Here is a 13,371-nt window from a genome sequence, read left to right as displayed (position 1 = left end):
TCAATGCCCTGCGAATAAGTGTGTGTGAAGTGAGAATGCACACTGTTGCACATTGATACCTCTGTTAACTTGTGTGTTTCTGCACTGTTTGCAGAATCAGCAGATAAGCAGCTACCACTCCTTTCACACTTCTTCCCAGAGGCTTTTATACACATGTATCCTTGACAAGTTTGTCTTTTTCCAGTATGTGTTACAGAATGTTCACTGTTTAAAAAAAAAAAAAAAGTGAACTATTTCCTTAAACTCAACTGAGCAAAGTTCTTCAACACAGTTGTCATTCCCTGAAGTGTTTTTCATAATCCCCTCTTTCGAAATTTTTTTGGTGAAATTGTTGCTGTTTCACTGGCACATTTGGCCCAGTTTTTACAGCTGGACGTATATGATTGTATATGGACCTGCATGTGCAGCTATTTTTTATGTGATTGATGCACTTTTGGCATTTGAATGAACTGTCAAACTGTGGCACATAACTATAAATAAAATTGTGCAAAGTACTGGCTGCTCTTGTAATGGTGTTCTGGATTCTGTCCAAAATGAAGTCTTGGCTTAAGTGCTCATTGTTTTTGAGAACAGGAGGAAGTAGATAATGATCCTTGTTTGTTTATTTAATGTTGCAAGATGTGTCTTAATGAACCATGTAGAACAGTGGTTGAGCTTTTTCACTCAGTGCTATGTGTGTAGCTTGTCAGAGGTGAATCAGTGCTCTGTTTTTGAAAGAAATTCTAATTTTCGCTTTTACATGAGCTGAGTTACATAAAGATGAGTTTGGTGGGGTTTCTGGTAGTAAATGAAAATACCATGTAGAGATAATACAGTGCTGCAGTAGTTCTTCATTTTCAGTTTTGGAAAAGTAAGCCTGAGGAAATTTCTCTGCAACTTTGTTCTCTCTTTACTTCACTCTATACATATTCTTTCATGCCTAGTAATGTATGGTCTTAATCTACTGTTAGAGATCACTTGTAAGACTTGCTTCCTCTAACCAACCGTCTTTTACCACAAGTATTGTCCCTAAGATGTAGGGAAGGAAAGCTAAAACAATGTTTTGATCGTACCTAGAAAACTGAGGAGATGGAGAGGGAGGTGCCGATCTCTTCTCCCTAGTAACCAATGACTGAACACGAGGGAGTATCACAAAGCTGCATCAGGGGATGTTCAGACTGGTTTTTAGGAAAAATTTCTTTATTGTGAGGGTGGCCAAACAATGGAACAGGCTTCTTAGAAAGGTGGTTGATACCCCATTTCCATCAGTGTTCAAGAGGTGTTTGGGTAATGCCATTAATAATATGTTTTTACTTTTACTTTTCAGAAGCAGGTAGCCTGTTTCCATCACCATGATTAAGAGATAAATGTCTGTCTTAAGTGAGCATGAGTAAGGGAGGGGCTGTCTTTTCCATAAGATCAAAATTCTGTTGTTTCTCTCAGCTAATTCTAATCATCTTTTGCATGCATGAGTTATAATTTTCTTTGAATATATTGCCTTAAAACATCCTTAGGTCCTTAATGTGGTGAGTGCAATGCAGATATACAGTTGTTACAGTCTTACATTTTGCAGGAGACTAGATAGTTTTTCAGCTAATAAATACTGCATTAAAGTGGACAAAACCGTCTTCCTTCCCTCCCTCAAGAAAATCCCTACATCTCTAGATGACATGAAAAGTTAATAATAACAAGGTGGCTAAACATCTGCAATATCTTCAGAGGTTATTACTTTATCAAAACTAAATCTTTGAAAATGATTCAAATTATGGTTTCATAAATCATGCTACAGCATATCTACATGCTTCAGACAGACGAGGAGAAGGAAATAAATCTTTTTTTTTTTCTTACTTTATTAAATAATAAGTTTAAAAAGCATTGAACTATTCCAGATGTTTCCATTCACTGTTATGTTCCATGGGAGAGCAAACCCAGTCTACCTGAAAGACCTGAAGTGACAGTTTTTAATTGAACTACAGTTAAAAAAAATGAGTTTTTTAGTTTAAAATTGAGTTTGAATTCAAATGTTTCAGCTAAACTACATTTAGTTAAACTAATTTGTAAGCTAAAGTTAAAAATTGAATTGTAATTGCATTTAGCAGCACTGTAATTTTTTAGTCAATTTATGCCATGTTCATTTCACTCCAGAAATATTTATCGGTCATGTAACTTCCAGGATGTGTTCCTGACAGTAGCATAATTATGACATTTTTCTATGGGTGTAGAGATATGACTGAGTTTTGCAAGAGGTGTAACACCCTTGGCACAGTGTAGAAGGGCAAGGAAGCAAAAGTGTCCAGATGTATGAAGCTGCTCTGTCTTGTGCAGAAAGATTTAATGGCCTACGTGGATTTGGGGTAGAGTTCAGATCTTTTAATTTGCTTGTTAGACTATTGGGTTATCAACTGTCTTAATCCTAGACTACTTCCAGTTCTAAGTAAGCAAAAACAATAGTTTGCTTATGCACCATTGTTAAACATGGGACATTTTTTTGAGAACAAAGAGATTTTTATGACTGCAATAATACTTCCTACTACATTTGAGAAAGGTTAGGACACTGAAGTTATCACAGACACCACTCAATCAGCTTTTGTTCTACTTAATCCCTTTGAAACAGTGTTCCTGTAGAGGTAGGGATCTGAACATTTGGGCATAATCGGTGTTTAATACATAAAAGTCGGACCGATTATTTGTTTTAAACCTACACAAGTAGCGTAGGTTTATTTTCAGAAGATAATGCAGCTCACTGATCAGTACAGCGATCCTTTGTGTAGATGAGGAAGTGCATTTTAGTTGGAACATTATGCTATAGTTTCTCTTTGGATTAATAATAAGTTATTTCCTCACTCAACTAAGCAGTCAGAGTGCCGGAATCAATTTGCAGAAGGAGTGGTTGTGGAAGGGGATGCCAGTGAATTCACCAAAACCTTTTTGCAGGGAGACGGTAGACTAACAGCATGTTATCTGCTGGTATTTCTTATCCAAGCAAGACAAACTCCTGGTTGCTTGCCAGCTTCATGTACTGACCATGTGCTGTCTAGATTATTGAGCTCTGACAGGAGTCAAAGTAGGAATTTGGCAAAATAACAAAGCTGAGTGAGAAGTTTATCCTTTATATGCTACTAAACCTGATGAAATTTAAAAGAGACTGGAGGCAGGAGGCAAATTTTCATGTTCAGCCATCAGTTGAGAGGACATTATGTTATATATTTCATGAAACAATGTTCTCTGAATGTATTCTGTATTTTTGTACAATCAAAAATACATCATTTTGTTTCAGCTGGACATACATTTGCTTGTCCTTTCTCCAACACAGCATTTAGCTCAAGTTTAGTCTTACTATCTTTAAAGAGGTTATGTTTTATTTAAATTTGTAACATTGATTGTAAAACTGTTTCTACATTATTAAAATGGAATAGTTTGGTTTAAGACTAAAGCTGTCTTGAAAGCTTGATCATTAAGAATCTTCTATGAAAATCTTGAATTTCATAGAAGATAAATGGTTCCGGAGAAGGAAATCACTATTGATTTGGATATTGTTCTGGTAATTTATTTATTTTTTACTGTGGGGCGATCATTAAACTGTGCTCTATTAAAAGTTAACTTAAGGACTTCATTTTTTTTCTTGTTGAATTGTTAACCCTCCGGTTGGATTGAATTCCCATGTTTCATGGTAATAGTAGACAGAGTTATGCAAGTCTTTCTAAATTTCTTTATAAGCAACAGCATCTGGAATTTCTGCAATGCTAACATAATTCTTCCCAGAGTCTTATTTCAACCTTCATGACTATGGTAAAGCCTGTGAAAGGGGCACTGGAAAAACACTGTGGGAGTTTTCACAGTACCTTTCTTGAGAAAAGCCAGAGTTTTATTGATCTGTGAGTTGAGCAGGATGATCCTGTTTCATGTCATGCTAAATTGTCCCATAAGTTGAAGCTATGGTGAGAAGCTCACTTGAAGTGCCTCTGCTTTGTCTGTTCCTCTCTATATTCTGCTGTCTGAGACATACTTGTCTCTTGTACACAGGAATGATTTCCAAGTCATCTGTCTACAGAGTTTGTTATTTGTTGTGGGTATTATTTTTTAAATCTGTTAAGTTGCGTTAGTTGGTTGATTGATCAAATATGTATACTAGTAAGCTTTCCTTTTGTTTCTTTGAGTTCTGAAAATTTTCTTTCTTTTTTTATTCTCTTCTCAAATGACCTGGGGTTTTCAGACACAAGCTGCATATACATGGTTTAAATGTTTGACAGATTTTCTGAAATCTATTGATGTCACCTTTTGTGTCTTGCGAAAGGGACATTGTTGAAATGACTATAATATTCAAAAAATACTGTTGTGGAATAAACAACATTAAATGAGAAACTAACGTTATTTAAGTTCTATCCAGAGAAGATGACAGTAATTGTAATTTGAGTATTTAGTTTGACAAGATCTAACGTTTATATTTCAATGCTATAACAATTCATCATGTTTCATATGCATTCTGGAGAGGGACTGGGAGAGTTTAGGTGCTGGTGGTGGTATCCACAATGTATAGAAATGGAAGTTCCTGAGTGTGTTACATGGCAATAACTCCTGATGGTCTGATTTCTGTTGAATAGGCTTTGACAGTGTCAAGAGTTTTGGTGGAGAAGAAGAGCATATGGAATACAGAAATCACAATCTGTGTTTCTGAAAACTCATTTTCTTATTTCATTTGTGGAGTAGAGGATACTATATCACTGACTGCACAAAAGTTCCTGTTAATCACCATTTACGTGACTGTGACTTGTTCCATCTTTTTTTGTAGTAGGAATTGTATCATTGAATTTCCATCCAAAGAATTTATGTGAAGGGACAAATGAATTTTATTTCTAGTGTTGAATATTTTTATGGTTTATAGTTGACAAGGAAAGCCAACAGAAAAAAAAATAACGTTAAACAATTTGGAGAAATTTAATGCATTGTTGATGATTTATTTTTAAACCACTTCAGAGACTGTAAATTTTCCTAGAAAAATAACCCAATTTTTTAAGTGTTGGTCTAAAACTTGTTGAAGTTATTATTTCCTTCAGTTGGCTTTGTTGGGGCTCAAACTCCAAAACTCTTTTAGCATTGGTAGCATTCCTTTCCAACTAGCTGCAGACTCATGTGTATCTTATCATGGAAAGGGAAGCTGTTTGGATCATTATCTTTCACTGAATGAACATAAGATAACCACTTTATAAACAAGGAATTGGCTGAGCTTCTGAAATGTAAGATTCTTTTCATTTCAATATTTCATGTTATGAAACTTGGTGTCCTTAATCATGCTAGAAAAGGGCTATCAGGATAGATTTTTCATTATTTTATTTTATTTTATTTTTTAAAAAAACTTTCTGCAATTAGCAACTAAGTTTTAGCCCTCTGAAGGTGGGATGACCTTTATGCATCTATTAGATTAATGTACTGGTAAGCTGCATTTATGTGGATTACAAAAAACACATTCAGGTACTGCTGGAACATTCATAATTTTAAAATATGTTTGACTTGATATAACTGTGAGGTCTTAACAACATTGGGACTGTATCTGATCAGGCAGTACACACAAAAGGAAAGTAGTCTCAACCAAAAATACTCTGCACAGGAGAGAAAGTACTGGGTGTCAGCACTCAGAGAAGATCTCTGTTCCTTATGTAAGAGTATTTCAGTGTTGGATGAAAGCCTTCTGAGGCCTGTGTGGAAGCACTAGTGTTGGTTTTCCTTCTTGCCAGTTTCAGGTTAAGTGTATAGTTTTATATAATCAGTTGTGTTTCTGTTGTGAAGAGTGCATTCTGGTTGCCCACAGTATAGAGTTAGTGGCACTAAAGAGGAGATTAAAAAGATAGAAATTTGGAAAAAAATGGGAACCCACTCCCATCTTTGTTATCTCGAGACTACAAGTTTAAAGATACTTGCCTACTTGAGTGATAACTACAAATCAAGGAGTTATCTTAACTATAAAAATTTGATTTGTGATTATTTTATTTGTGATTGAATAGGAATGTAAGGGAGTTTCCTACTTTTTTGTTTGTTTTGTTTTGTTGAATGTGAATCTTTCGTTCAGTCAACAGAGATGTCTATAAAAAGATTTTATCACTTACCAGAAGGTTCCTGCAACCACCTTTTCCTATTTACAGCTTTCTAAACTCCAATGCCTTTTAGGTTGTAATGGTAAACATAAAAGTTAATGAGTATCTCTTGGAATTTTATATTAATGTAATGGTAGTTTTTACTGTGAAATTTTAGTTATTTGAAACACTACTCTAATGCAGTACTTAACCAGAAAATGATAGAGTGTATCTGTAAATGTAAACTGAGTCCTTATAAATTAAAAAGTCCTTAATCTGATTTACAAAAATCCGTAATAGTATGATTTAATAGTTCTCATCCCTCATTAGAATTACTTAATACTAAAGCAGAGCAAATACTTATTCATGGTACATTATGGGGCCTGCAGATTATTCAAGGGATAAATTACTGTCAAGTATGTTTTTCACTTATTTGTAGTGGTAACCAGGGTAATATGAGAATCTAGAGACTCCAGAGCATTTTTATCCTATTGTGATCGAATGCATCATACTCTCATACTCTTTCTGTTTTTCTTTTCTTTTCTTTTCTTTTCTTTTCTTTTCTTTTCTTTTCTTTTCTTTTCTTTTCTTTTCTTTTCTTTTCTTTTCTTTTCTTTTCTTTTCTTTTCTTTTCTTTTCTTTTCTTTTCTTTTCTTTTCTTTTCTTTTCTTTTCTTTTCTTTTCTTTTCTTTTCTTTTCTTTTCTTTTCTTTTCTTTTCTTTTCTTTTCTTTTCTTTTCTTTTCCCCACAAACCACAGCATTGAAAGCCAGTTTGAACAAGTTTATTTTTATGGCTTATTGAAATCTTTTGTATAATACGTTATCACAAAATCATAGAATTGTAGAAACATAGAATCATAGAAAGGCTTGGGTTGGAATGGAATACGAAGATCATCTGGTTCCAACCTCCCCCCCACCATACTCAGGGACGCCACCCACTAGATCAGGTTGCTCAGGGCCTCATCTAATGTGATCTTGAACACCTCCAGGGATGGGGCATCCACAACGTCTCTGGGCAACTTGTTCCAGTGCCTCACCGCCCTCTGAGTGTAGAATTTCCTTCCAACCTCTAATCTAAATCTCTTTTAGTTTGAAACCATTCCTTTTATCACCAATGTACCTATAGAAGTCTTTCTTGTTGCCCTTAATGTCCCTGGCCAAATTTATTTCTAAGCAGGCTTTAGCATTCCTAACCTGATCCCTGGCTGCTCAGACAACGTCTCTGTATCCCTCCCAAGCTATCTGTCCTCTGGAGGCCTTCTTTTTCTGTTTAAGTTTGGTTAAGGCCTCTTTCCTCATCCATGTGGGCCTCCTGGCATTTTTGCTTGACCTCCTCTTTGTTGGGATGGATCACTCCTGAGCTTGAAGTTCCTTGAATATTAACCAGCTTTCTTGGGCTCCTCTTCCTTCCAGGGTGTTGTCCCATGGTACTCTGCCAAGTAGATCCCTGAAGAGGCCAAAGTCTACTCTCCCAAAGTCCAGGGTAATGAGCTTGCTGTGCTCCCTCCTCTCTACCCTCAGGATCCTAAAATGCACCATTTCATGATCACTGTAGCTAAGGCTGCCCTTGAGTTTCACATTTCCCACCAGCCCCTTGTTGTTGGTGAGAATGAGATCCAGACTAGCACCTCTTCACCATGGCTCCTCTGTCACCTGAAGAAGGAATTTGTCATCAGTGCATTCCAGAAACCTCCTGGATTGCCTATGCCTGACTGTGCTGTCCCTCCAACAGGTATTGGGGTGGTTGAATTCCCTCACAAGAACCAGGGCTTGCAAATGTGAGGCTGCTTCTATCTACAGAGGGCCTCATCCACCTGTTCTTCCTGATCAGGTGGCCTGTAGCAGACCGCCCTTTGTAATATCACCTGTCCCTACCCTCCGTTTAATCTTGATCCATAATCTCTCTGTCAGCTCCTTATCCATCCCCAGGCAGAGCTCCATGCACTCCAGCTGCTCAGTGACATAGAGAGCGATGCCCCCTCCACATCTCCACTGCCTGTCCTTCCTAAAGAGCCTGTATCCTTCCATTCCAACACCCCAGTCATGGGAGCCATCCCACCACATCTCTGTAATGCCAATGAGATCATAGTCCTGCAGGCGTGCGTACATCTCTAACTCCCATTGTCTATTCCCCATGCTTTGTGTGTTATCTTAGAGACATTTAAGTTGGGCCCCTGAATGAAGTGGCATTACTGGCTGGAGTGGCATTCCTTTGTGCTGCTCTTCAGGTGCTGTTCTGCAGACCCACGACCCTTCTCCAGACACTCTGGGCATCTGTCGATGACACCAGCATCAAACTGGGAGGAGCAGGATGGGTTGAGGTTCCCCTCCCCCAGCAACTTTAGTTTAAAGCCCTCTTCACTAGCTTGGCAACCTGTGACCACAGATGGTCTTCAAAGATGCTCTGACGGGTGGACCCCAGCAGCCCCCAGCAGCCCAGGCTTCTCAAAGCCAGTCCCATGGTCTAAGTAGTCAAAGTCCTGCCTGTGGCACCAGTCCTATAAGCATCTGTTGGTTTGCCAGATCGAACTGGCCCTTTCAAACCCCTTACCTTTGATCAGGAGCATGGATGAAAAGACTCCCTGTGTTCCTGAGTCCTCTACTGCTGCTCCCAGGGCTCTGTAATCCCTCTTGATTCTCCTCAGACTGCTCCTGGCTGCATCACTGGTGCCCATGTGAACCAGCAGCATAACTCATAGCTGTCACACAACAGCTGCCCTGTCAGTGTCACGTTGTTAAGCACTGATTAGCATGCAGCAAAGAAGTAGCAAAAGTATAATCAGCTGCTGAGTGCAGCAAGGAATACCTTCAGTCTAAGTGCACTTTTGAATAAGAGTTTACATTGGAATCCATCTCCACAACAGAAATAACTAGTACACACAGAACCTAATAAGTTTAAGAGGTAAACATATAGCTATAGATTATAGATTATAATCTGTATAAGTATTATAATTGAATAATATTATATAATTATAGATTATATGCATGAAAGATGAGAATGTTGTTGATGGGGCAGAAAACCACTGTAATAAAATGAATAAATATTAACCACTGTAATAAAATTAATTCTCCTTGGCATCATGACATTTATGTAAAAGATACATACACATACAAATATGTATAATACATGTTTATGTATATGTGTGTGTTTTAAAGATATTCAGATCCTTTTCCATAATATGTTCAAGTCATCAGCTAAGCCAACGTAATTCCTGTTTGTGATTTACCACACAAGGATCTCTCTAGGGTTGCATGCATCCCTGTTGTGGTTTAACCCAGCAGCCAGCTAAGCACAACACAGCCGTTTGCTCACCCCTACTGCTCCCACCCCCAACCTGACTTTCTCTTCCATTGTTTCGTCTTGCATATAGGATTGACTGATACTGGCATTCCTAAGTAGTTGTTTAACCTTAAACAAAACCTAAAGTGCATTTAGGTGGCATGACAATAGGAACATGCTGGTTTCCGTATCCCACGGATATTCAAAATTTTGAAGAGCCATAATAACTAGCCTGGAGGAGAAAGGGTAGGTGAAGGAGAAAGGGAGAGTGAAGAAGTGGGAAATGTATTCCCTCTTGTTCCCCCTACAGATTGGCTCCCTGAGGAGAAAAGGTGAAAGGTATAATTATTGATAGTTTTCAAGAGATGGTTTCTGAAGTATGGAGCTGATGGCAATGCTGAATACAAATACTAGATTAGTCTCATGGCTAGTAACTTCATCATATCAGAAGCCAGTGTTACACAGTACAGCAAAATAAAAACCTTAAACCAGCTCCCAGAAATGATAAACAGCACAACAGGGAACACATATAGTAAGCAATGTGCTATAGAACACGATTCAGAAAACAAGCACAGCAGACATGAGATCAAAAAAATCCACATTGTAATTAGCAACTATTAAACTGATCTTAGGCTTATAACAATTTTGTATTAACATGTTCTGGTCAGATCTGTCATTTTTCTTGATGCTTTGAGCCCCACATTGGGTACCAAAAGGAGGACTGTGATCTAACCTGGCAGGCAGCTAAGCACCGCACAGGTCTAGTGGGAGGCATCCCTGCCTATGGCAGGGGGATTGGTACTAGGTGATCTCTAATGACCTCTAATGACTCTTCCAATCCAAACCATTATATTTTTCTATGATTTTACTTAACATACAATTCAGAAGGCAGTTAGATTTTTTTTTTTAAAGACTGACTGCATGATCTTAAAAAAAAAAAATCACAGTAATTGTTCTAGGATTTATATTTTTTTAAACATTAAGATACATGACAATGTATGGTTAAGTGTTACTGCATCACTTCCTACAGTCATGAAGAAGGAGGTTTCTAGTTCTTCTTGCTTGTTTCCCATACTGCATGCATTGGAGTAGAGGTATTTCACCTTGGCAATTGGTCGTATTGTGTTTCTAGAACCCTTACATTGGGACAGTTCACAAACATTTCCATGCTGTTACTTAGAATGATGGTGTTCTCAGGTATGCTTTCTTCACTCAGAAGTGCATCCCCTTCCACTATCTCCATGTAGTTTAAAGCCCTCCTGATAAGTCCATCCAGCTTACTGCCCAGAATACTCTTGCCTCACCTGGACAGCTGTGTCCCATCCAGTGTCAGCATGCCTGGTCCATCAAATGTGTGTCCAAGGTCATAGAACCCCAAACCTTGAGCACGACACCAGCCTCTTCACCATTCATTCACTTGACCTGTTCATCTCCTTCTTCCTGCATCCCAGTCACTAACTGGGAGGACAAAGGAGAACACTACTTGCACTGTTGGTCCCTTCAACATCTTTCCCAAAAGGGACATTACTTTTCCCTTTTTCCAAGGGACGTAAGGGACAATGCTTTGTTTTCAAAAGGAGAAAAAAGAAACTCTTTCAAGAAAACTTACACAGAATAGAAGGGTAAACTGTTTGAGTGGCTTGAAGTAATACTCAAGTTTTTAAAGGCAACTGCACATTTTCATGGACAAAAGGAACACACAAGTTATAATGTGATTTAGAGCTCTTTATTGAGGAGTACACAACAAGATTATGATACATGCATTTCTTTTAAATCTGATTTCATAATTACCTGTTGTAAGGGGTTTCCAGTTTGGTTGTAATTTATGCAGTTGGTTATGGTTTAAACTATATATAAATATATATATGTACACATATATGCTTCTGTTAGCTGTACCACTGATGCAATGATAACCATCTGACAAAACAGATGCCTGATGCAGTTCTGATGAAAACCTGTTGGAATGTTACTATTTGTTCCTTAGGGGAAACAAATATATTTGTATTTCACAAGGCAAAGGAGAGAAATGAGGCTATACAAAATGCTTTTAAAAGAATAAATATCTGCTCCTGGGTTATTTTTGAAGTCGTGCCAAAACTTCAAGCTAAGTTACAAGGACAAAAATGAATTATGTGACTTCTAGTATGTCTTGACTCCTGACACTTTATTCACTGTAAAAGACACCTTTTAAATTAAAAATTCTAGTCATCTGTTGAAATAAGTGAGAAAGTGCTGAAGAACTCTGACTATATTTGTGAAACCAATAAACTAAGATAAAGTCATTTTTGTTGACTTCTTTGCTTAGTTGTCCATCTCTTAAATTCAAAACATTTCAGGCTTAAAACAGATTGCCCAGGGAGGTGGTGGCATCACCATCCCTGGGAGTGTTTGAGGAAAGGTTGGATGTGGTACCTAGGGGAAGGGTTTAGTGAGTAATATTGGTGGTATGAGTACAGTTGGACTAGGTGATCTTGGAGGTCTTTTCCAACCTATGATTCTATGAGACTGAACAAATTCATTTGTTTCCCAGTAACACTGGAAATTCCAGAAGTGAATAGCAGTTTTAATTAATTCATTTATATTGGCTTTAATAGCGGTTACTATCACGGTGGCTTTGAATGTAGCACAGCAAGATTTTTGAAAGTGCCTATAGTTTTGTTTATTTATTTAGATTAGTTACTAATTACTAGCAAATTCATCAGGATGTTGCATATGTATGTCAATGAAGAACCACTTAAGTATGTTGGATTTTAAGCTGAAATCCCCGTGTATATTTTAATCTTGAATGAAAACTGTTATCTTATGCGGATACCTATTTGTGTAATAAATATCTACAATTTTGCAATTATGCTTTGGCTTCTGTTGACTGCTTCAGACCGTAAAAAGAATGTATTTGGAAGCTGAACACTTTTTCTCTCTGTTCTAGATGAAGGGCATGCTTTTGACTCATACTGTTATGGCTTCATGGTCTGGCTAAATAAAGAGTGTTTCTAATCATAAAGCTGTATCTGGTGACACTCTTTTAATAGTGATGCTCAAAACGAATATTGCGTTATGCCCCTGAATAACTTGGATTGTTCTGGTTTAGCTTAATCTTTTGTGCTTCATTCCTCAGAATCCAAAATGTTGCAGCTCTCCTGTATACCTAATACCTAATTTCTGTCATTAACTATGTGTCACAAATTGTACAGTAAGCTTTATAACACAGTCCAAGGTCTGTGTTATAAAGACACAGCTAAAAAGCTGGTCTTTCTGGGAAAATGCAGTGCAGGAAAGCAGCTACGATTTTACTGCTGAAACCTGCTGTATTAGGGCTGGAGATAAAGGTTTCCCATTTGTTTGCCTGCAGCGGCCCCTGCTGATATTATTGACCAGTGGCATCAGGCATAAGTAACCTCTCAAAAATGAGCATCAGCAAAACATGCAGCTTCACTCCACTGGAACCAAGTGTACTGCAGTTATGTTCCAGCTTCTGACAGCAAGGCTAACCACAGCTGGCTTTTTTTTGTTTGTTTGCTTGGCTTTTTTTTTCCCCCACCTGTGTAGTTTTATAAAGCATTTATGAACCGGTTATTTCATGAGCATCCTTGAACGGAATCATTGAAGGGGCCACAGGAGGCATTTGTTTTAATAACTCTAAATGAAAAAAAGCGATTGATGTATTAATTGTTTTACGTATTTGTTTGTCATCAACAGGTTCACAAGATGATGATGCAACAGTGGGAAGGAACAGAAAATTAAGTGTTGGACAGTATGACAATGATTTCCCTGGGCAGCCACTGTATAGCAGATGTGGATGGATGAAGTCTCCTGCTGCTGACCAGGCTGTAAATCCAGGATCACTAATTCCTCTAGGGGAGACCAAAGAGGTAAACAGTGAAGAATTTTGCAAGAAAGTGTTATGAAGTGAATGGTCACAAGGGAGTTCAATGTTCATGTTCAGTGCCCAAAATCAACGTGAAGTAATTTGCCACTTGCATTGTGGCAATAAGAAGAGTTACCTTAGAAATGCAATTCAGTGTTTAAGGCTGTCTTTCTTTTGTC

The 13,371-nt window shown here is 37.7% G+C and overlaps 1 protein-coding gene across 11 annotated transcripts in view; it reads left to right on the top strand.

Annotated features, from left to right (window-relative positions):
• Window positions 1–13,371, top strand: part of TNS3 (tensin 3) — a 245,005-nt gene that overhangs the window by 179,792 nt on the left and 51,842 nt on the right. For all 11 annotated transcript variants that reach the window (XM_038173696.2, XM_038173695.2, XM_027451289.3 and 8 more), the window contains one exon: window positions 13,024–13,196. In XM_038173696.2, coding sequence (XP_038029624.2) covers window positions 13,024–13,196 — 173 coding nt within the window. The remainder of the gene's footprint in view (window positions 1–13,023; window positions 13,197–13,371) is intronic.

This window comes from Anas platyrhynchos, chromosome 2, assembly GCF_047663525.1.
Source record: "Anas platyrhynchos isolate ZD024472 breed Pekin duck chromosome 2, IASCAAS_PekinDuck_T2T, whole genome shotgun sequence".
Classification (NCBI taxonomy): Eukaryota; Metazoa; Chordata; class Aves; order Anseriformes; family Anatidae; genus Anas; species Anas platyrhynchos.
Note: the sequence above shows the minus strand (reverse complement) of the source record. Positions and strands in the feature narration are given on the sequence as shown.